The sequence below is a fragment of the Cololabis saira genome, chromosome 5 (genome assembly GCF_033807715.1).
Source record: "Cololabis saira isolate AMF1-May2022 chromosome 5, fColSai1.1, whole genome shotgun sequence".
NCBI lineage: Eukaryota > Metazoa > Chordata > Actinopteri > Beloniformes > Belonidae > Cololabis > Cololabis saira.
The window spans coordinates 32,170,612-32,195,239 of NC_084591.1; the positions used below are offsets into that span (position 1 = coordinate 32,170,612).

Here is a 24,628-nt window from a genome sequence, read left to right on the forward strand (position 1 = left end):
AAAGGTCAGTGAAACCGGCAGCAGAACTAATCCTGTTGTTCAGTCTGTACTACATTCATACTTTTCAAGCGTGGCCAGAAGTGGGTCTGGTTCTGAGCAGCCCTGGACCTGAAAGATCTGGTCTCTGCTGAGTCTGATGATCTCACATAGGGACTGGGAGGCATTGGAGTGTCTCTGAAGACAAAAAAAAGACAAAAACATTCCATTATTCTGGCTCTAATCCCGTCTTCAAATCCACGCCTCGTCTATAACCCACGTCTTCATCTTGAGAAAACTGCACCATGTCCACCAGCCTCTGGATGACCTTCTCCTCGTTCAACCACTGCAACGACACACGTGAGATCATCATCAAATACAGCAGACACGTATATCTAAAAGACATTCAGTGGACGAACAAAATTCAAACCAATTTGGTTGATCTGAGAACCTTTTAACTTAAATTAATTATGCTAGAAAACAGAAGTGATAGTTTCTGTGAGCATCACTGGACCGAGGACAGGGACCGTTGTGCGTGGGCCTAGATTCAGGACTGGACACCAGTGGTCAGACAGCTAGACAGATCAGTCAGCACAACTGTGTCCTGGTCCAAACTGCTCAGTGTTGGAGATCTGGGATTAGGTCTGACTGAATAGTCACATTTTCTCTCCTCCTCCTCAAACTGTGAAATAAATGTGTTCTGTCTCTGAAAGCAGCATCATAAGACTACAGCTGTGTTTAGAAAACATGTTGGGGAGATAAGAGGACTCAAGACAAATACCTGCCCTGCTGCTGGACAGGTTGCAGCTGATAATCATCAGTGGAAACCAGGCTGATGGAGGCCTTCAGCAGCCTGGTCATGTTTATGATAGTGATCTGTTATTCTACTGTAGCAAGCATTTCACGTACAGATGCATCACTTCCCCTATTAATTTGCACTGCTGGCGTGTCGAGTTCACATCCAGGTTTATTTTGAGTCTGCGATATGTCCCCCGGCATGAGGCGTCCGATGTGTCCCTACTTGTTACTCACGTTGAGAACGTCCTGTCGTAGCTGCTGAGGTTCGATGCAGGTGAGCATCCTGAGGAGCAGGTCCATGATTGCTGATGTCCCGATGTGTTTGATCATCAGATCCACAAAGTCATCCCGCTTCCTCAGAAAGTTGACAATCTGGTGACACAGAAGCACACTTTTAACTCTTTCCGCATGGTTTCCGCAACAAACAACTGTTGTTCCGGATTTACCTGCTCAGGCTTTCGTCCTATCAGGATGGATAGCACTTTGGAGAAGAAACTGGCCAGTAGTGGGTTCAAAGGTGACTCATTCTTCAGGAAACCGTACAGTTTCATCAGCAGCTTCTCGTCTTCTCCCAGCCTGTCATTGATCTGACTCACATCTGATGTGAGCAGCTCACAAGAAATGTTGGGATACCTGCAGGAAACAAACAAACAAATCACATCCGAGACCAGAATCACCATGAGGCAGACGTATGATAAAAGTGTGCCATAAGAAAAAGACAAATAAGCGCTGGAGACAAAATACCGTATTTTCGCGACCATTAGCCGCACATAAAATTCTTTTTTTGTTTTAAAGAATGTGCTGCGCGCCCAATGAAACAGTGCGCTGTTTCTATTACCTGTATTACGGTAATGTAAGGCGGACGGCCACCATGAGAACAGTAAAGGGAGAAGGCGGCGTGTGAAGCACCCGTGAGTTGCGGACGTGATAGAGACCATCCACAGACGTTCAATGGGGGGGGGTATGGGTGTGAAGCACAGAGCGGGTGGAAGGAGCGTTTTAACGGCCACCATTCGACTGAAAGCAGTAGCGCTGGCGGAAGAAATGAAAATTAAACATTTTCATGGAGGTCCGTCTTGGTGCTTTCGCTTCATGAAACAGTGCCAGCGCAGCAGCAGCGCCCGGCGGATTATATGGAAAAGATGGCGAGCTTCCGCTCATTCTGCAGCCGACACACCACCGACATGGACGAGGTGCCGCTCACGTTCGACATCCCGGTGAATCACACCGGGATCTCAAGGACCGGGACCAGCACGGTGGGGGATACGCGCAACGGGGTATGAAAAGTCGTCATTTACTGTTGTGCTTGGCCACGCTGATGGACAGAAACCGCCTATGGTGATTTTTAAAAGAAAAACTTTGCCTAAAGAGACTTTTCCAGCCGGAGTCATTATAAAGGCAAATTAAAAGGGCTGGCTGGATGAAGGGATGATGATCGAGTGGCTGAGGCAGGTCTATGTGCGGCGACCCGGTGGTTTTTTTCACACATCATGCGTGGGCTAACGTGTCTGCTGGGACTGTTGTTCGGGCATTTGCAAAAGCCGGCATTTCCGAGGGGCTGCACGGCACAGAAAGTGACTGACAGCCAGGTAATTCGGACTGGCACAGCTCAATTAGCGGAGCTCTTTAATGCAGAAACAGAGGATGAGGACTTTGAAGGGTTTGATTAATGTAAAAACTTAAATAAAATACAATCAAACTAAGTTTTGCTCCCGCTCTATTTTTAAATAAGCACACTTGTGTGCTTGGGTGTGTTTTGCAGCGCGCGGGCGTGTTTTGCGGCGCACGTGTGTGTGTGCGCGCTTTGTGTCTGTAGACGGCGCCTTTTGGGACGGTGGGCCGTATTTACACACAAAACTGAGGGTGCACCTTTCCAGGCGGTGCGCTGAATGGTCGTGAAAATACGGTTATGATTCTCATGAAAACAGACGAAAAAGAGGCTTCAAAAAGGCCCATCAAGTATTGGATCCCTAAAATGGAAAGGAGGGTTGGTGTATGTGGTCCAGCTGCACTTCAGAGTCCAACGACACGTGAACGACTGGAATCTGTGCAGCGTGACTGATGGGAGACACTCGGACTGCTACGGGTGACCACTGCAATAACTCTGAAGAATCTTACCGTATTTTCACGACCATATGGCGCACTGTGTGGAAAGGCGCACCCTCAGTTTTGTGTGTCATTTTTGGTTTTAAAACACACATATGGCGCACCGACCCAAAAGGCGCGTCTACGGAGACGGAGCTGCACACACACGCGTTGCAAAACACACGCGCTAAAAATACAGCAGAAGCAAAACTTAGTTTGATATTTTATTTCACTTTTCACATCAATCAAACCCTTCAAAGGTTCATATTCTGTTTCTGCATTAAAGAATTTAAAAAAACCACCAGGTTGCTGCACATAAACCTGTCTCAGCCACTGATCATCTCCTCATCCATCCAGCCCTTTTCATTTCACTCTGGCTGGAAAAGTCTCTTTAGGGAACGCTTTTCTTTTAAAAATCCCGACCGCGGCGGTCCCGGGTCCCGCTCCCCGTTTGCTCCCTCGCGCTGGACCGGGTCCCGGGTCCCGGTCCGCCCCCCCCCCCGCGCTGGTCCCGCGGCGGACCGGGTCCCGGTCCGCCCCCCCCCCCCGCGCTGGTCCCGCGGCGGTCCCGGGTCCCGCGTCCCGGGACCCTCGCGCTGGACCCGCTCACACACACGCGCTGTCGGGGAGCCGGTACCGGGGTTTGTATCCGACAGGAGCTCCGTTAATTCAGCTGCGCCGGTCCGAATTTCCAGACCTGTCTCAGCTTCTTGATCACCATCATCCCTTCATCCAGCCCCCTCTTTTCATTCACCCTTATAATGACTCCGGCTGGAAACGTCTTATGCAAAGTTTTTCTTTTAAAAATCACCATAAGTTTCTGTCCATCAGCTGCGCCAGTCCAGCACCACATAGGCTACATGAGAATCTGTGTGTCGCGCCGCGAATACACACACGCGCATGTCGGGATCCGGTACCGGGTTTGTAACCGACAGATTTGGCTGCAAATCTCGGAGAGTGAAGCTGATCTGACCTGAGACAGACCCCAGAAATCTCTGCTCTTAAAGCGGCCGGGAACCGGGTCATCGGACCCGCTTGGGGAACCAGGAAGTCGGCTGCAGCAACGCGCAACACCGCGCTGCTGCATCGGTTCCCGACATGCAAAACACGCGCGCTGCAGAACACTCACACACAAGTATGCTTATTTAAATAGAGCGGAGCAAAACTTAGCTTGATTGTATTTTATTTCACTTTACACATCAAGCAAATCCTTAAAAGTCTTCATCATCTGTTTCGCATTAAACAGCTCAGTGGATGGTCTCATTCAGCTTCACCCGCCCCCTTCTCTTTTTACCTTCTCATGGTGGCCGACCTGACATTACCGTAATTCAGGTAATAGACACGGCGCACCGTTTCTTAAGGCGCCCGGCACATTTAAAAAAAAAAAAAAAAAAAGTTGCGCCTTATGGTCGCGAAAATACGGTACATGATTACTGCAACAATTAATTTAATGATCTTTTAATTTTTGTTGTGAATTGAATTTAAAATGTAAGACTATACGATCTATAAACCAGGACTGGTGTCTGTATGGTATTTACATCTTACTCCCCAGGTAGTTTTAGGAGAGGTAACGTGGAGATAAATGGATTCAACGGTTCCTGCAGCTTGGTTCTTTGGACCTTACAACACCTTACTTTCACCTGAGAATGTCACCAATTCCTGCTCAATCTAAAACGGCTCGTTTGATCTCTTTACGGCTGCAGAGATTCAAGGTACGTCACAAATAAGAGCTTTGATCAACGTTATTTTAATGTGAAAAGTACCACGACTGAACTCAAAACTATAAACCAGAACATGGAATTGAGGTAACTAGATGTACATTTGTACATGGGGAAGGAGATGCTCCCCTGTCTTACTTGTATTTGACCTTCTCCTCGACATCAGCACTGGGCTCCTGCGTGATGAAGGTAACCAGGTCCTCCATGCACTGTGGTCTCAGCAGGAAGTCCACCAGCTTGTGGTTGTGAGCCTTACACTCCTGCAGGACATCGTCCTCGTCCATGATCTCCATCAGCGTCACATCCTCCTTCTCCAGGAGTGTGTCGATGTGGGACGTGGTGTGGAGGTCAAATTTCCAAAACATGTTGATTCTAAGACAAAGAGAAAAAAACACAAACAATAAAATGTGAAATGTTATTTTACCTTTTATTTTGGAAAACAATCAACGCCCTTTTTTTGGTAGTGAATGATTTATACCGTACGAGGAAATATGTTCTAGTAGGATCACTAAGAAGTCTGCTCCATCAATCATGATCAACAAACCCCCAGCCCATAAGGCTGGGCCGGTTTCAGGAGGGATATACCACCGTCCATTTAAAAAAAAAAAAAAAAAAAAAAAAAAAATCAGGAAAGGTGAATAAGCCAGACTGAAAAATGGTGCCGAACCACATGAACTTTTACATTAGACACTGCTGGCTGAATAGCAGAGTTAATGGTTTACAGAGAGCACTGTAGTTAGTCTGTACTTTAAACTGTGTATGCGGGGAGGCCCCGGAGTCTTCTTCTGTTGTTGTTTGTAAGTAAAACAAATGGCTCATCATTTTCCAAAAGCTCATTCAATAAGAAGTCAGAGGAAATCATTTTAACTTGGACCTGCAGGGTGTGCTGGATGTTCACCATCCTGCCATAAAACTACAGAAGACGACCCTTTCAGTTCTGTCAGCGTCTAAAAAAAAAAACTCAACAGGAAGTTCTGTGTAGAACTGGTAACAACCAAAATCAGGTCAACGTGCAGCAAGAACACAGCATTTCAACCACAGACTTTTACTTTATTCACACTGATGATTTGTGACTGCGCTGCAGATGATTGGACCGGGTCAGATCGAACCTCTGCAGGCGAGTTTATCTCCAGTGCTGTGCTGCAGGTTTTATTTAAACTACCTGGATTATTTAGTAGTTTTTGTCATTTCAGCCCTGGCTGGGTCGCCTGAGGGACGGCATGTGAAGCTGACTTTCAAGCAAAAGGAAATCATCCTGAATATGTAATACTTCCTTAGTAATGTCTAAGAGGTCCTTGGTCTTTGAGGGTAAAATGATCACGTGGTTACCAAAATCATTACTGACAATACTGAGAAGAAACCACAGATACATGAACTACATGAGTAGGGCTGGGCGATTTTGGACAAAAATAAAATCCCGATTTTTTTCTCTGAAAACCCGATTTTCGATTTCGATTTTTTTGGTAAAACTACAAAAGACAATGGAATAAATTGTTTCAAATATTTTATCTTTATTTTTAAAGAAAAATAGCAAACAAATGTCCCTATTGGGAATGAAGTGCAATTGAAAGATACTGTAAATCCTCCTTGAGTTTAGTAAAGTTTTCTTGAGCAAACAAAGATGACTAGACGAGCTCTGTCTGTAATGCAGCCAGCTGCAAAAAAGGAAAATCGATTTTCCTTTTTTAACATCGATTTTGATTAATAAATCCGATTTAGATTTAAAATCGATTAATCGCACAGCCCTATACATGAGCATGCCCAGAATTACTGGGGGTGACATCAAGCATTGCCAAACTAAACTGTGGATTCTATGTGCTACGGTGGCAGCATTGCCTCTGACAAAAGTTGGGTCATTTTCAACCTTTCACGCTTCAATGTCACCCAATCAATTAATTTTACTGCAAGAATTAATTTATCCCCGAGGGAATCATGAAGTATTTATGAGTGTGATTGAATGATCAGGTTTATGCAGAGTGGAACAAATGTGCCTGGTCTGCTTGGCACCATTGTAGTTCCCTCTATGAATGTTTCTGTAAATACTACTACCCCATTTCACTAAATCCGCTTATTGTATCTCCCGTCATGTCTGAGCTTTAAATAAAAGGAAGTAAACAAAAGGAAGTTCGTACCAGCAGCTAGTGCTGCTGAACAGAGCACACACCACCACCTGGTGTTTGATAATGGAATACAGAGAAACACAACAGACAGGTATAAACTGCAATAAAATAAATCCTATATATTGGCTATAATTGCTGTGTAGAACCATAAATCAGGCTTTACGCTGTTCCAACCTGTGGAGTCGGCCTCAAAACAATAAAAGGCTGGAGTTTGTAGCATGTAGCAGCAGGTCACTACGGAGGCTTCTCTGGAGTGCCATCTCTTCATACTGCCGTCATCTATGCGGCGCTTGAATTGTGCTTTTTCTAAGGTGGAAATTATCTTTACATGACCAAAGCCTTTTCCACCATGTGGTTGATGTGCTGCACGAGTAGTTTGTCACAGTTTCACAGTTTGTGTGATCTATGATGGCTTGAATGATCGCTGCGTCATACTCAGTTGCTATAGATTTTCAAACATCAAGATTTTCAAACGCATTATATGTTGAGGAAATATAATTTGCAACGATTTAATATGTTTTGAGTTAAGATTACAGTGGCAGAGCCACTGTTTTCCTGTTTCTCTTTTCCCTGTGTGCCTCTCACACACTTGAATGTAGCAGCAACCCCCCCTGCAGCATCATGGTCACGGACACAGGCAGAGGAAAGCTTGACAGAATGGTAACACTAGGATATGGAGGTGATTCGTACTTAGTATCTGATGAACAGTGTTGGGACTAACGCGTTATTTAGTAACGCATTACAGTAACGCTGTTAGTTTTGCGGTAACTAATAATCTAACGTATTACTTTTAAATTCAGTAACTCAATTACCGTTACCAAACGTTGCGTTACTCTGTTATTTCTGGCTACAGTGAAGCTTTTTTCCCCCACATGCGGAAACCGGAGGAAACGTAGTGGGTGTGTGTGCATCAAAAACATGACGAGCCAAGAGAAGGCGAGTTTCGCAACGTGGCGATATTGTCATTACAGTAATCCCAGGTTTTTCGCACATGTTACGTTCCAAAAAGAACCAGTGATAAGTGAAATTCTTTTTACAATTATTATAAAAGGCTTCAAATTGCGGAGATCAGCCCCGCCTCGCACTTATTTCACTTCTGACGGCCGCTGCATCCCGACTCCGCACTGTAGCGTCTTTTTCTCCTAAAGCCTGCGGTGCAGGTGTGTTTTTTCGAGAGAAGAAAATAGTTATGGGTCGTTGTTGTCGCTCTTTTCTTCTGGGCCAAAAGATTCTTATAAACCGACATGCTACCACGGATTATATCTGAGACTGTAATGAATGATTCATCAAAGGCTCCCGTTCTTGAGCTGCTGCTAAAGCTCATTGGGCGTTCTCAGCATAGTTGCTAAGCGACCAACGTTATTGACACAGGAAGAGAAGAAGCGGGGAGACTGTTTAGAATTCAGAACACGATGCACAATCCAAATCCATATAGTACCTGCTGAATTGTAGGCTAGAGGGCAATTAATGGGAGCATTTAAAATAATGTTTTTATTTAAAGTAACTAAAAAGTTACTTTTCATAGTAACGCATTACTTTTTAGTCTAAGTAACTGAGTTACTAACTGCGTTACTTTTTAATTAAGTAACTAGTAACGGTAACTAGTTACTAGTTACTATTTCTCAGTAACTACTAGCACAACAATGCTGATGAACACCAGAAAAATGTGTTCTGCGGAGAATGCCGAAAACATGCTCCCATCAGGAGCTCGAGCACACCTAAACCTCTTCCACCACTTAAAACAGTGACATGAAGAACAATATGAAGTGTGTTAAACTGCATACCCAATCCTGCTCAGCCTTCTGTCCTGAAATGAGCCCCTCAGGAGAACTCGCCAAACTCGTGTGGCCAGCAAAAAAACAGCAGGTGGTCATGGCGCTTCCCATAACCAAACAGCTGCAATAGGGACATGGTTCATATTGCAGCTGTGGAGGGGGCCGACTTCACACAGCTACTAAAAACTGTTGAAACAACTTCTTAAGAGAAGTACTACCTCAAATGCATAAGGAAGTCAGGGGGAGTCTCGCTGCCCGGCTCTCTGCACTGAATACTGACATGTTGACCAGCATGACCTGTGAGCTGGTCATCAGTGCGACAGTTCACTTCATGGAAGGGATGGAAATTAAAAGAGCCGGTCTCCAGACCAGCTGCTCTCTCCAGGACCACACCGGGGAGCACAGAGCCCAGGCCCTGCGGGACGTCCTCTCAAGACCAGTTCCCATAACTACCGACAATGCAATGTTGTCAAAGCAGTGGCGGAGAATGCAGTGTTTTGGACATTGGTGAGTTCTGCATAATAGCTAATGGATGAAGTAAATACAGAAAATAAAAGCCTTTGAAATGTTCAGTTCTGCATTTACAACAAGAACCTCTTACAAGGCTCATACAGGCCTACTGACCATAAGATAATCTATTTAAAAATGTTAGCTTATATAGCACCCACTTCTGAATTTTTAAACTAATTTCATCAAACGTCAGGTGGGTTTGTGTGCTACAGGACATAGTATGAATGAGGGTTGCATCACTCGTACCCTCTTGCTCTGTAAGAGTTGTAAGCAGCTTCTCCTACAGCTGATCCTTAACAAAAGTGCATTTGGGACTCAACGTCAAATCAAAGATGTTGTTTTGGTCTTAGTTGACAAAAAAAAAAAAAAAAAAAAAAAATCCAGATAAATCCAAATCCAGCTAAAAACGAACTTTTAGTTATAGTATTTAGCTGACCGCATTCTAGTTTTGTCTACATTTGACACAGCAGAACCTTTTGGGAGGGTGTCTGTTCAGGTCAGACCGGAACACAGCGAGTGTCTGAATACCTGTGAATATGTTGGAGTCCAGACCGTGGAGCTCAGGTTAAAAACAGACGTGTTCTAGTCTCTGGGATGCGTGGCCCATTCCAGGGTGGACAGACGGACAGGCAGGCAGACGGCTGGCAGGTACACCTGCTTCACACTCCTGTGAAGCAGAGACAGCAGATAGATGTTAGTTAAAATAAAAAACACACACACATGCACCTTCCGTGTTGTACTGAGGCTACATTATTGTTTTCACTTAAGACCATCAAACATCTGTTAAAGTTGCACCTGGCGTCCACAGTAGTCCAGCCCTGCTGGACCCCACCCATTGAACCCCGACCAATCACAGCCCTGCTGGACCCCACCACCACAGTCACACCGGTAACCTCTCAAACATTCACAAAATATCCAACCAGGGCTGGTGTGATGGTTCAGTGCTGTAAAATCCATAACAGCAACAAAAACCATCAATATCTACCGGCTTAAAGATGCTGAATAGACCTACTTCTACGGAAAAGGTTTTAACCATTTTTAAAATGGTCTTGACAGTAGTTTGGTAACCATGAAGTGTAATTCATGTATAAGATTATAAGGTTATTAAGCCAAAGTACACACCAAACTTCTCTATTTATACTGGGAACACAGACTTTCTGACTGTTTTAGCTACACAGAATAAAGCTCGAGTCGTTTTATGGTGTGCATGTCAACATAGGGACTTGTGGAATACCCGTGATTTTCAGGCCCTCGTGCAGCCCTGCATCAAAAACTGCAAGACTTCCAGAAACTTCCGCCTAAAGGCTGAATTATGCTTCTGCGTCAAAATGACGCCGTGCCTACGGCGTGTGGTTTGGATCGACGCAGAGGACACGGCGTCACCTGCGCCGTCACTGACGTGCACCTCCTGAAAATTGTAACTACGCGTCGAGGAGACGCAGACCACACGCAGACCGAGAGCGCTGTGATTGGTTCGTTTGAAAGCGAAGCATTTCCGGTTTCCGGTTTGAATCAGTAGTGAACTTCCAGGGCTCTTTTCTTCGTTTATATGTGATTTTTTTTGTTTTTGTTTTTTGCACAATAGTTGTCCTTATCTCTTTGATTTACTGTGACCGGAAAAAGTCGGATAAACCATTCAGAAAAAGATCGCTAACTAGTGGCCGCGGGGGGTACTGCACCGCGACCAAATGAAGAGACGGAGAAGTCCGAAGGGTTCAGCACGGCGTCACGGCTGCGGCGTGTGCTCTGCGTTGGTGTGACGCAGAAGCATATTTCAGCCTTAAGAATACAGTTGGCGGTGGCATCCAGAAATGCAGGTTTATGATCAGTCGTGAACAAGATCCAGACAACAACAAAAAACATCTGGAAACCAAACATCATTGCTGAACGATATATCCAGATATTAGAGCAACATCTGCTCACATCTTTTCCTGGGAAGGAGGTTCATCTTTCAGCAAGACAATGTTAAACCACAAATTGAGTCCATTACAAAAAGGATAGCATCATAGCGGAAGAGTCCAGGGGCCTCATGTACAAAGAGTGCACGGATTTCAAATTTATTCCGTCGTTGGAATTCTTGCGTACGCAAAAAAAAAAAATTTCACGTTAACAGGTTTCTTTGAACATCCCAATCAACGTGGAATCGAGCCCATGCGGGAGCACAACTCTCCTCCCTGTCTCCTCCTTCAAGTCGATCCATTTGAATATGAATGAGGATAAATATCCATTAAAAACCGCTCATCCTAACAAGGAACTTGAATGAATGAATTAATTAATGGTTTATTTTGGACAGAATACATTGAGACATTTACATGTTCATTTCACAAATAAAATAAAAGAGATAGATTTTCACTTGAAATAAGTAGAAAAATCTGCTAGTGGAACAAGATTTTTTTGCTTGTAATAAGAAGATAAATCTTGTCCCACTGGCAGATTTGACTACTTATTTCAAGTGAAAATTTACTTGAAACAGGTGAAAATTGTCAAATAAGTTATTTTTCTGGTGATGACTCTAAATGTTGAAATAGCAGTAATACCACATTCATTGATGAAATGACATAAGGGATGGAAAGGGGTGGTGGCAGTTTTACAGGGGGGATGATTTGGACCGTTTTTATTTCAGGGGGGAGGGTGCCTGCCATCACATCACCCTTCATCCCCCCTCAACTCCAGTACTGCTCACAGGGAAATCAGCTCCGCGTCGATTTAACGCGGAACCATAAATCAGGCTTCACAGCGCGACTCACTGTGCGCCCGGCTCGTACTCCTCGCCGCGCGCAGCTCCTCGCCGACTTGGCCGAGCCCTAACACTGAGACCATGGTAGATTTAGGTTACACGCGGCACTGTTGACTTTTCCCTGCCGGCTCTGCTCACTGCTCACTCGCTAAACAGTCCCCGCACAAACAGTCCAGCGGCGCTACGTTCCGCCGCGCCGCGCTCCCAACGTTGTGTGCGCTACTCACCGGTATTACGGTATATGAAAAATTCATATCATAAGAAAAATAAACACCGGTATTCGGTATGAACCGGTATACCGCCCAGCACTATGATCGGCCAATAATGCCCCTATCGGTTTTGATCGGAGTTCTCAAAATAATAGTTCAAAGCTGGCCGATTCGATGACGTTTAGAACAACAAACCGCCACAAGCGTGTGCATTCCCACACCTCGGACCCAGGTGTCTTAAGGGCAGTCTATAGAAGGGGGCGGGGCCGTCTCTACAGAGCATCAACACTGAAAATGGCATCGCCAGTATGGGAGTCTTACAATGTCCGAATAGGACAACAAATTTGCAGTTTGCAAAGTGTGTGCAAAGGAAATAGAAGAATTTAAGAATTTAAACACAACGAAGTATATTGAGTATATTGAGTTGTCAAAGTTTGCTGCCGCTAAGGCAGAAAAAGAACAGGAGCAACGCCGCTAACTCAGCTGAACGTAATAGAGACCTATAAACAACAACAACAGCAAGAAAAATAATGAACTACATCATAAGGTAATGGATTCGCCTTGCTCATCAGCAACTTTCTGTTGTAGAAGACATCAGGTTTAAACATGTCGTTAGCTGCTTTGGTCTACGGTACACGCTGCAAAGTCGTAAATATTTCACTGATGAATGTCTGCAGAGTTATACCAGACTATATACAGTCCAAAGCCTCATGCAGGACGACAATCGTGTCAGTCGGCTTCACGAGTGACATTTGGAGTTCTAGTGTGAAGAGTTGTGTTTCACTCACAAGAGTTTCGTTGGTCACACGCGGTGGATGCCATCGCTAAAGCTTTCACAAATAATTTTTATTTCAAGATTTAACTCCTTTTTCCCAACGGAAAACTAAGGTTTATAGTTTATAACTTGTATCAACTCAAAGAGAGTAAATGTGTACACATATTTACTGCCACAAGAAAGCTTAAGCTAGTAAGCTACACTTGCTATTTGTAAGTTATTCATTATACTTGCTCATCTCCTAATGTTTATATCCAATAATAGAATGTAAGTGTTGTGTACATGAGACAACAATATTGAAGAATTTATGGATTCCACACTGTGATCGGTGATATTGGGATCGGCAGATACTGCTTTTGGTGATCGGCCCTCAAAATCCTAATAGGTGCATCTCTATGAGAAATAAAGAACAAAGTCGCTGTAAAGAACAAAGTTCTGTAAAGAACAATGAAGTGTTGCAGCCGCAGGAGGAGAGACCGGTCTAACACTTTCTAGTCCTGCAGCCGACTCGATATAATACTCTGAAAGTAGCCTAAACATTCAATGAAAACATTCATATATTGAGTCACATCAGTTCGTACCAACCAACCTTTCAGTGACATGTTAATTTTTATTTTAAAAAGAAAACTTTAGGGAACCGGTTCTTTGCTGCAAATTGTTTAAGTTTATCTTTTCAGACACAGTTATGGGATATTTTAAGCATCATGTTGGTCCGAACCAGAGGGTCCAGTTCAGGGCAGCGATCCAGAAAGATCGTCTTGGTGACCTAAACCAGCTGATGATCGAGTCTTAGTGCAGCAGACCATTGTGGTCCCTGAAGACTGTCTCCCTCCATCAGCAGGTTCTTCTGCCATTGGGATTTGAGGGTTACATTGTTGTGCTCCTACCTTTAGTTGCATGTTCAGACCATGTGGTTGATTGTGAAATTGTTGCAGTTCAACTCTTGTGTAACATATTTGGGGACTGTTGTGTTTTTCGCATGTGGTAGTGAACTTATTATTGATGTCACGTTTCCTCATATTCTAGACTTCACTGCCTCACCAGGCAGTGTCGCCAACAAACAAAACCTCAGAAATGTGCGTACGCCAGACTTGATCTGTGCGTGAAAGACCGCAACTTTTCACATTCAAGTCACTTTTTGAACATCCGACCGCGAGCGTAGAAAGTGGCGTACTCAGTTTTTTTTGTGTACATGAGGCCCCAGGTGCTGAACTGGTGTCTGAAGTCCAAATCTTTCACCAACTGGAATCATTTGGAGCAGGAATGTTCAATCCTGTTCTTGGAAACCCCTGTCCAGCATGTTTTAGATGTTTCTCTGCTTCAACACACCCGATTCAGATTAATTGTCATCATCAGCTTATCATCAAGGTCTGGACAAGCCCCAACAAGCGGCAAAGTTCTAGCTTAGAGAAAGTGTACGCTTTTGGGAAAAAAAATAAAATACATTTCACAAAGAAACTAGGTGGTTTCAAAGCAACTCAAAAAGGAGTATTTCACCAAACTGCAGTGTAAGCACCTCTCTGCTAAGGTTGATGCTATCCAACCCAAGATTACCAAATTTTTTCTTAAAACTGTTATTTTTTTTCTAATTTTACTCTCTAACATGCCACTTCTGACAACAGGATAGTATACCAGTAAAAAGTTCATGGCAAGTTGGGCAAAAGCAGGCCACATCAACTTTGTTGGTTTCAGGACATCCAGACAGTGAAAACGTTGGAGTTCCTCTTCAGGCCACTAGGGTTTGGATCGAGACCTGGGCTGTTCTCAATTCCCAAAAACGAATGTCCATACTTGTGTTCTCAGAAAGTCTGTACTTGACAACCAAGTCGGGAGAACGCACTATTAAGGATGTTTTGCAGACAGAACAGTGTACTTCTTGATGATGTCACAACTCAGCTGACAGACTAACTCCTATTACACTGGACGCGTGATGTCCACAGTTTAATTGGTTATAACAAAAAACACCTTAAACATTAAAAAAACTGAAAATTTATAAATGTATGAAAATGTAATTATAACTTTATAACAAATATAAAAATAATAAACTTCATTCTTTCACCAAAAAAATCTTAAAAAAAAAAAAAAATCTACATTCGGTCAAACAAAAATACTTGTAAATGTATATGTATTCCATCTATTGCTTCCACTTGTTGATGGTGAAATGCATTCTTGGATACGTTGCCATCTCAGGTATACATAGGCCACCACGGGATGTATCCTCAATAAAAGGGGCAGAGCGAGAACACGTTCTTCAGAACTGGAACAGTACTTAAGATGCAGATGATGTTTCACAAGGAACAAAAGTACACACAAGAATCCACACTGACCAAATGTCCTGCAGTTCATCCACTGACCACTAGGGGCACTTCAATCTCCACTGACCATGTTACAACATGCAACTTTACAGCAGAAGTAAACATTAATAGTCTGGAACAAAAATCAGTTGCGTCCATAGTTAGATTTCAAATCCATGTGACTATTTGGGAGGGATTACATTGTACATCAGGTAAAACTATGAAAACCCACACATCTACACATAATTAGGGGTAGAGCTGTGACGTAATTGATCACGTAAATACGTCGACTTGCATAGCGCGCGTCGATGCGCCGCATATACACGTGTTGTTAGAGTCTTAAGAGATGAGACTTGGTTTTAATCCATAATGAGCTTGTTCTCAAACTCGAACGAACATCATCCAGCAAACCTCGCCTGTAGCTCCTCTTGCTCATCTCTGTCTCCCAACATACACCATATTATATAACTAGGTAGTTCCTTCTGCTGGTCACATTAGGTTTCACAGTTGATTTGTTGCCTATCAACACACACAACACTCTGACCTTTCAGTGCACAAGACATGAACCAATATAACGAATAAACTAATAATATCAAAAGTAAGACCGCACAGGGGCTGACTCTGGCTGGGCTTCAATATCAAACTTTAATATAATGAACCATGTTACCTCTTAAAACCAGAGTGGAGCATCAGGTTTGGACTTTCTCAGGGAGAAACCAAACAACATGTTGCTCTGGACGCTCAGTAAAATCTAAATAACGTATCACAGCAGCACAACCACCATGGGTGAGCATCTCCACAGAAAACATCCTGGTTCTCAAACCTCAAAGTGACGACACTACAACAATATAAGCATTTACCTCATTATTAAGTGACAGTAAACGCATTAGTTTGTTATTTTATAGTTTTCACGTGCAAGTCGTGGCTCGACCATTTTCTGGTTTAAAAGATAAAACAATTATGCTAACGGCTAACTGCTGCAAAGTGTTCCAGCCTGTTTGGGTCTTTTTTTGAGCATTAAAACTAAACATAATATTGATTTCTAGTAGTTATGTTTTTGCCGTCTGTCAATATAACAGTTGGCTAACATACACCCCCCTCTGTGCTGTCAGCTCGTAAAAGATCATTTAAGATTAAAAACCAACGTTATTCAACGTGATCATACTTACAACTTTGAACAGAATTTATGTTAAAATGATGGACTTTTACACAAAGTGATGTCTTTGAATCGTAATTTTAGATTTTTGGTGATTGTTCTGAACAAACCAAATGATACAACTTTTGCTTTATGTATGAAATGTAGTTTATTTGTGAGAACTGTAAAATGTATTATTTGTTGGTATTTCTATTCTATTTAAAAAGTTGTGAGAACTGTAAAATGTATTATTTGTTGGCATTTAACAGAAATGTGTATCCAAAAGTGAGGGGAGGGTAGATTGATCGAAATAATAATCGTTAGGGGCAGCCCTAATTAGGGCTGTGGTGTTTTGACTGACAGAGCTTAGCACCTTAAAGTTAGAGCTGTGAATGGACTTAACAGAACACTATTCATTTTTTAAGATAATATGTCTCCTCCTGTTAGCTTTATTAAGAGAGCGCTGAGACTGGGTCTGCAGTTGGTCCAGTTTATCAAGGCAGCATGAAGCATCTTCACCCATGTTTGACCGGATCATCAGCTTGTACCTCTGGCAGCAGCTGGTTCCCAGTTAAGTGACCTTCACCTCAGATTACGTGAGTACTCTTCCAAGTTGACTAACTGGACCAACGACATCTGAGGTGCTGAAACGAAAACCAGCAGTTCCCCACTGGGAGCTGCTCGGCCCACTGCTCGTGGGTAACGGTCGCTAGGCTTGACCTACATCAGGCAGGTCCTATTAGAAGCAACTTACATCTGAGACCCCATTTCATGGAGCAATTAGGGTTAAGGGCCTTGCTCCGGGGATGCCATTACAGGGCTTGAACCTGGGTCCTCCAGACACACAAGTTAGCAAATTTTCTAAAGCTATAACAGATAACTTGCTGTACGTGAACCAAAGGCTGGTGCTTTCTATCTAAATGTGTCTGTTTGTTTAAAGTTGTATTTGCTTTATACTGACTAACAGAAAGCTGCAGATTTTTGGATTAACTGCGGTTGGGCGGCAACAGTTCATATCAAGGCCCCACACAGAGACAAAAAACAGACTTCAGACTAGGGCTGGGCGATATATCGAGATTTTAATATATATCGATATATTTTCAAACGCGATATGGTACGAGACAATATCGTTTATATCGATTTAAAAATATATATATATATATTTTTTTTTTATGATTTTGATATAGCTTATTTTGTGACAAATTGACTTGAATGTTTTATTTGAGATTTGCACAAATGTTTTGTTATTTGCACAACTGTCAACCTCAGTGGAAAAGTCTGCCTGTTACTGTCTACATTGTATTAATTGCACAGTGTATTTGAATGTAATTGTTATGCAGGAAAGGGATATTTGTTTTATTTTATTCAAGAAGCATTTTTATTCTATATATGCAGGCAGTTTATTTTTTATTTTATACATTTTGATATTGTGCAGACCTCTGTTAATAAAGGTACCTGGCATTTGACACGAGGCATTGTATTAAAACTGACAGTTTTTGACAGTTTTTTTAAGGGTTTGCCTCAGAAAAAAATGAAGCTAACAGAGATGCTATGCTATAATGCTTTGGGGGAAACCCCAATTATGGCACAGAAAAAAATATCGATATATATCGAGTATCGCCATTTAGCTAGAAAATATCGAGATATGACTTTTGGTCCATATCGCCCAGCCCTACTTCAGACACCCAGAGTCCCCCAGTCCAGTTATATTATAGTCTATGGTCAGCGCCTGCTGTAACAACTAAATTTACCTCTAGTGGGAGAAAGTGACATGACATGACACGGCGGAACACGCACAATCTGTAGCACATTGTTGTCAGAAGGTCTTTTGTAAACGGAGCAGATCGATACGCCCACATATGGTCAGAAGTGGTACTGCTCCATGGAGTGGCCCAACACTTTTGCTATGTTTCTATGTTCAGGTGTCAGTAACCCATGGGGGTTTGAGATGCATTGATCACTCTTTTAAAATTAAATGTTACACCAAATCTAACCTGCTTATTTGAGTTGGTTTTTATCAGCCTGGTCAGACATCTTAATTATTCTCATCTTTGGTACAATGAACTAGCCTGATTCATGTTGACTGGACTTTGATTTCCACGGGGTGGTACCAACGGATGCAGAAGAAACTGTATGATGTACAACCAATCAGAGAAAATAATAAATGTGACGTAGGTGGAGCTACAACCAAACTAGCATCAAGAGCAGTAGAGCAGTAACGCTGGTGAATGAGTGTAAACAGTTCTACAGTAAATGCTTGTTAATCCAAGGTGTTAAAAATGCTACAGGCATCATGGTTGTTTTCAGTATTGGCTCTTGGAAGCTCCCGAGTCACTACATAAGGCCCGCTCCCACCCTGTTGTGATTGGTTTATTACATTATGTACCGGTGGAAAGATTATGAATGAGAAATTTTTAAATTTCACCAAATTCAGAAAAACCATCCGGGACTGACACCAGCACTTTATTAGCCCTCAAATTCAGTTAGACAGGAGAAAGTGAACTCTGGCGCAATATAATACTGACACTCATGACTCCAGTTACCAAAAACAACCCTGTTACATTAAAGGAGCTGTATGTAAGAGCAATAATAAAACGAATCATAAAATGACCCCGATATGTCAACAGACATTTAAAAATCATGTTCATTTCAAATACTTATGTCACTGACAACAGCACTCAAGCCAGGATATTCCAGTTTAAAAAGAGGAGTTGCAGCCCTCAACTGATGTTTATGTTTATGTCCATCCTCCACCTATCTCCCAATCACCAAGTCAGTATTGTTTCTGAAGCTCCACCCTCCACCTATCTCCCAATCACCAAGTCAGTATTGTTTCGGCATCCGGGTTGCCAGCTCGGCTCTAATTATCGCAGCCAAGTAAAACCTCCAATCAGAACCCAAGTCACGATTCCTACACATTTTTCAAGGTCAAATTCAAGCACTTTTCAAGCACTTTCAAAATCTTCAAGCACCTTATCGCTGGGGTAAAATATCTACAGGAATATATATATACACTCAATTATTTTTTCCCGCTTTTTATGACAATTATGTACATTGTATCGTGCTGTAAACATCTAGTTATGTTTCATCCTACTGATTTTATTTTTCCTTGTAGTAACTAAACTACAGTCTGATCCCAATTTTGTGAAAAACACAGTTATAATTTCACGCACTTAAACTAAAATTCAAGCACTTTTCAGGCCTTGAAAACACAACATTGAAATTCAAGCACTTTCTTTCAAGGATTTCAAGCCACCGTAGGAACCCTGCCAAGTAAAACCTCCAATCAGAACCTCAGGAAGAACCCCAGTCAAACTCCAATCAAAACTGCAGGAAGAACCCCAGTAAAAACTCCAATCAGAACCCCAGGAAGAACCCAAGTTCCTACACATTTTTCAAGGTCAAATTCAAGCACTTTTCAAGGGTCATTTTCAAAATCTTCAAGCCCCTTATCGCTGGGGTAAAATATCTTTACGCTTTTTATCCCTATTATGTACATTGTATCGTGCTGTAAACATCTAGTTATGTTTCATCTTACTGATTTTATCTCTCCTTGTAGTAACTAAACTATAGTCCGATCCCAATTTTGTGAAAGACACAGAGTTATTATTTCAAGCACTCAAACTAAAATCCAAGCACTTTTCAGGCCTTGAAAACAACATTGAAATTCAAGCACCCGTAGGAACCCTGTCAAGTAAAACCTCCGATCAGAACCCCAGTACGAACCCTGATCAAACTCCAATCAAAACTGCAGTAAGAACCCCAGTAGGCAAGGCAGGTTTACAGGACTGTCTCAGAAAATTAGAATATTGTGATAAAGTCCTTTATTTTCTGTAATGCAAAAATGTCATACATTCTGGATTCATTACAAATCAACTGAAATATTGCAAGCCTTTTATTTTTTTAATATTGCTGATCATGGCTTACAGCTTAAGAAAACTCAAATATCCTATCTCAAAAAATTAAAATATTCTGGGAATCTTAATCTTAAACTGTAAGCCCTAATCAGCAATATTAAAATAATAAAAGGCTTGCAATATTTCAGTTGATTTGTAATGAATCCAGAATGTATGACTTTTTTTTTTTTTTTTTTTATAAATTGCATTACAGAAAATAAAGAACTTTATCACAATATTTTAATTTTCTGAGACAGTCCTGTATTTGTATAGCAAAATTCAACACAAAGTGCTTTACATCGACATTAAAAGCGGCAAGACACAATTAAACAGTAAATAACAAATAAAATGAGATAAAATTATGAGAAAAGTAGGTAAAATAATAAAAAGCACACGTTGCTGAAAACTAAGGCCAGTAGAGAACAGCAGGCACATCTCATTCGCGCTTTTCAGAGAGAATTTAATTTAAGAGTACACTTAAATACCAAATAAATGAAATAAAATGATAAGAAGTAAAGTAAAACCTCCAATCAGAACCCCAGTAAGAACCCCAGTCAAAACTGCAGGAAGAACCCCAGTAAAACCTACAATCAGAACCCCGATCAGAACCCCAGTAAGAACCAGAGAGCCTGCCCGGCTCACATGAACCAGCTACTGTCAACCCTGATTCATGGATCCGCGTTAAATCTACGGCGTAGGGTACGCGGCGACGCGCACCGTACGCCGTAGTCTTTGCGTCGTTGTAACGCGGAGCATAAATCAGGCTTCACACCGCTGTTGCAGCGTACACACATCCAGGCAGACCACTGCTCTCCCGGGAGCAAAGTTGCTCCGGCCAGGGCAGCAGGTCGGGCCGTTGCCCCGGCCCCGGCCCGGCGGGAGACCCGCCTCCCCCCGCCCCGGTCCGGGGCTCGCCACAGCGGCCGGTCCCGCTAGCGTCAGTCCGCTAGCGTTAGCCGGCTCCCCTCGGCCTCGGCCACCTACCGACTGACAGCAGCAGACGGCGGGTCTCGAGCACCATCCCGCCCTGGGCCTCCGCGACGCGAGAAAAGGCGACACCGACGGGGTTCCGGTGTTCCGGTGTTCCGGTGCGGGGCAAGCAGCGTTTTCAGACGGGTCCGTCGGGCGCGGGGACGACGCTCACCGGGAGACTCTCCAAGATGGCGGCTCCGTCTCTGCGTCCCCTCCCCCACCGCAGCTGCAACGATAGGGGCTCGCGCTGCCTTCACGGACCCGCGGAATTTATACTTCACCTACCTGTCAAATTTGGGATTTAAAAATAAGGGTCCCATAAGTGTAATGCTGAGTGCATATAAACCTAACAGTAAATGCACCGAAGTGATCTCCAGGTTTTATGAGAGTCTTATGGAATGCAAATGCAATTCAACATTATATGTGAAATCGAAATGGGAAGAAGAACTGAATGTGGACATTTCATCACGTGTATATTCCAACATACCTCCACAAACTCACACCAATGGAGGGTGTTCAATTGGCAAAATTTAATTCGGTATTTTATAACGACTAAGATCCAAAGTAAAAAATCATCAACATCTCATCCTTGCTGGAGAAAATGTTGTTCTTTAAATGCACATCATGCACATATTTTTTGGAATTGTGAAAAAGTGAAATCTTTCTGGAAAGATGTACATTCAGTTTTGACAAAAGTACTTGGATATGAGATTCCTGACATGTACTGTCTTATACTTGTGTCACATTACAACTGTAGTGCAGGCAGAGGATCGCTGGTTGGTTAAGACGCTCCTTACAGCTGCTAGGAAAACCATTACTAGAAGCTGGTATAAACCCGAATTGCCTACTCTAAAACAGTGGCTGGATATTCTGAAAGAAATATGGACGATGGAAAGACTCATATGCTGGGTTTGAGGGAAGGGCTATTTGAGAAGAGATGGCAAAAGTGGACATTTTATCTAGAGAAACCATAGGGATGCTGCCCTTTTTTTTCTTTCTTTTTTTGGATAGATTATTAATGTGCTTACCCACAAGTTTATGTTCATGTTTCTCTACTTTTTATTTTTGTTTTTTGCATTTGTTTTTGCTTCTTTATTTCAGATTGCTTATTCTTTTGCACAGTGAATATACAGATGGTCTTTGTAATCTGGTAAAAATGTGCAGTTGTAATAACCTGAAAAACAAATAAAGACAAAGTGACAAAAAAAAAATAAGGGTCCCAACCATCCCAACCGAGGTCCAGTTTAAGACGGATTTACAACAAATCTAGATAACTACCTGTCAACCACTTACAAACTACAAGTATGTGATCATAATCTGCTAGCTCTACCTTTGTTGACACTGAAATGTTGTGGACTTACTATGTATGTAATTCCTATAATAGAGCCTAAATGAAAACACAAAAGGTAATTAAAGCACACTTATTTATTTTAAATACTTAAAGTTTATATATCCACATTGATTGTCTTCAAGTGAAACATTTACATTTTCTTTTAAGTTGTCATTTTCACTCATGTGGCTCTCTGGCATTCACTGACTGATGACACAGACGCATGTTTCTGTATCTCCTCTTTAGGAAAGTACATTTGGTTTCCCATTTTTAGAGATATTTACACCAAGTCTTCTTCTTTTTTGTCAAAAACATCTTCTCTCTCCTTACATCCATCCATCTCTGATTTGTTGTTCCGAGTTTGTTCCTGTTGTCTCCACTAACCTCGCGAGAACTGCCACAAAAAATAGTCATAAAATGCCAATGGAAAATGGCATTGAGCTGTTGAGTTGATAAGTTATTTTTTTCTGTTTTACTACAACTGTAGCCTACAGTCATGGCCTTTGAGGAACAAATATGTTTACAAGTTTTCTACAGACTTTCTGTTTGCACTTTTGTTATTGCACTAAAAATGTGCACTATTACAGAATGGATGTTCTGCTTGCTTTCTATTATTTTACATTAAGAGTTATGTTGGATCTCTGGCCTGTTGCTGGAACGCATTAACACATAAATAAAGTATTTTCAAGCTTCGTCTTCCAACTGCCGTGGCTCCGTGAACGCACCACCAAGCCACCGCCGCCCAACCATTGGTTGTAATCTGAGCGGTCAAACAGATCCTGGGTTCTGATAGGCTACGTACTCTGTGACGTCATGACGTCGCTCCGCCGTCGCCAGAGCGTCCTGTGAACCGGAAGCTGAGAGTTTTTTTCTTTCTGTTTGTCAGATTTATATAAACATCCACTTCATGTGGAGACACCCGAAAACACAAGATCCACGCTTGTGAGGACGAGTACAGTCTGTGCTGGACATACCCGTCTTGTAAATGTTTACAGATGGAGGGAAGAGAAAAGTATCAACTATGTTGTAGAGTCTTTAAATAAACAGACGTTTACACATAAACAAAAACTGCCTGTTGTTTATAAAAACTCACCTTACATATCTGCAGTTGGTTTGACGGTTCCTGGGTAAAAACGAGGTTTGGTCCCCTGAAAAGATAAATCTCTCGTCTGTGATTCAACACAAATATTATTTTATTTATATATTTTAGTGCAAACTGAATGATAAAGATGAAAATGTGTTCAAAACTGCTCACGGATATACAATTCCTTTTAGAACTATAAACATACCACCGACACCAATGCAAATAAACTTCTGGAGTACAAATACATACATTAACAAATACACAAAACAAATATGTGTTTTACTGCTTCGTCCTAATCCAGTGGTCTTCAACCCTGGTCCTCGAGCCCCCCCCTGTCCTGCATGTTTTAGATGCTACCCTGCTTCAGCACACCGTGATACAAGTACCTGTGTCACCAACAGAGTTGTGCAGACCTTGGTGACAAGCTAATGAGGACCATTAATTAGAATCAGGTGTGTTGGTGCAGGGAAACATCTAAAACATGCAGGACAGGGGGTCCTGAGGACCAGGGTTAAATCAGAATCAGAATCAGAATCAAAAAGGGGGCTTATTGCCAAGTTTGTTAACACACACAAGGAATTTGTTGTGGTGATTGGTGCAATACAGTAAAAATAAAAATAAAAATAAAAAATAAAAATATAAAAGCAAACAAATATATGGAGATAAACTAAGAGATAGAATAAAGTAAAATAAAATGTATAACAGAAATGAACAGAAATGTACAATATGAGGATTAAAAAGTGTCGGATATGAATCTTTACAAAAAGTGACGTAGGATGACAGATGACAGATAAAATGTATAAACAGAAATGAACAGTATAGGCAGAAATGTACAATATGGGGTTTTTAAAGTGTCGGATGTGAGCCTGTACAAATGTTACGGGGTTGGAATATTTACGTTAGTGTAACGATTTAACAAAAAGAGACAAAGTAACACGCACCAAATCACCGTGGCCGCCATCCTGTCTACGGCGCCGGGAGTCCAAAAAAAAGACCCCTGTCCTAATCAGTCGCCCACAAAGGGAACCCTCTGGTGTGACAGTTTGAAGCCCTCAAGATAGTGTGGTTCCTCCACTGACCACAAGGGTCTGGATCCAGACCTGCAGTTCCTCCACTGACCACTAGGGTCTGGATCTATTGATAGTTTCCATAGTTAGACTTCAGCTTGGAGTTGTAGCCAGTACTTGAACCGCTACTGTTGTTTGGACCTCCAC

At 42.3% G+C, this 24,628-nt stretch overlaps 1 protein-coding gene across 6 annotated transcripts in view; it reads right to left on the reverse strand.

The window, feature by feature from the left end:
- ppp6r3 (protein phosphatase 6, regulatory subunit 3) overlaps window positions 1-21,216 on the reverse strand; it is a 42,177-nt gene extending 20,961 nt beyond the window's left edge. For 4 of the 6 annotated variants that reach the window (XM_061721581.1, XM_061721580.1, XM_061721578.1 and 1 more), the window contains exons 1-7: window positions 21,013-21,216; window positions 9,511-9,649; window positions 4,716-4,949; window positions 1,221-1,407; window positions 1,009-1,146; window positions 257-322; window positions 62-174 (exon numbers count right to left, since the gene is read on the reverse strand). In XM_061721581.1, coding sequence (XP_061577565.1) covers window positions 62-174; window positions 257-322; window positions 1,009-1,146; window positions 1,221-1,407; window positions 4,716-4,942 — 731 coding nt within the window. In that variant the 5' untranslated portion in view covers window positions 4,943-4,949; window positions 9,511-9,649; window positions 21,013-21,216. The remainder of the gene's footprint in view (window positions 1-61; window positions 175-256; window positions 323-1,008; window positions 1,147-1,220; window positions 1,408-4,715; window positions 4,950-9,510; window positions 9,650-21,012) is intronic. The other 2 variants (XM_061721579.1, XM_061721577.1) reach the window with 2 other exon arrangements.
- Window positions 21,217-24,628: the final 3,412 nt, after the last annotated feature.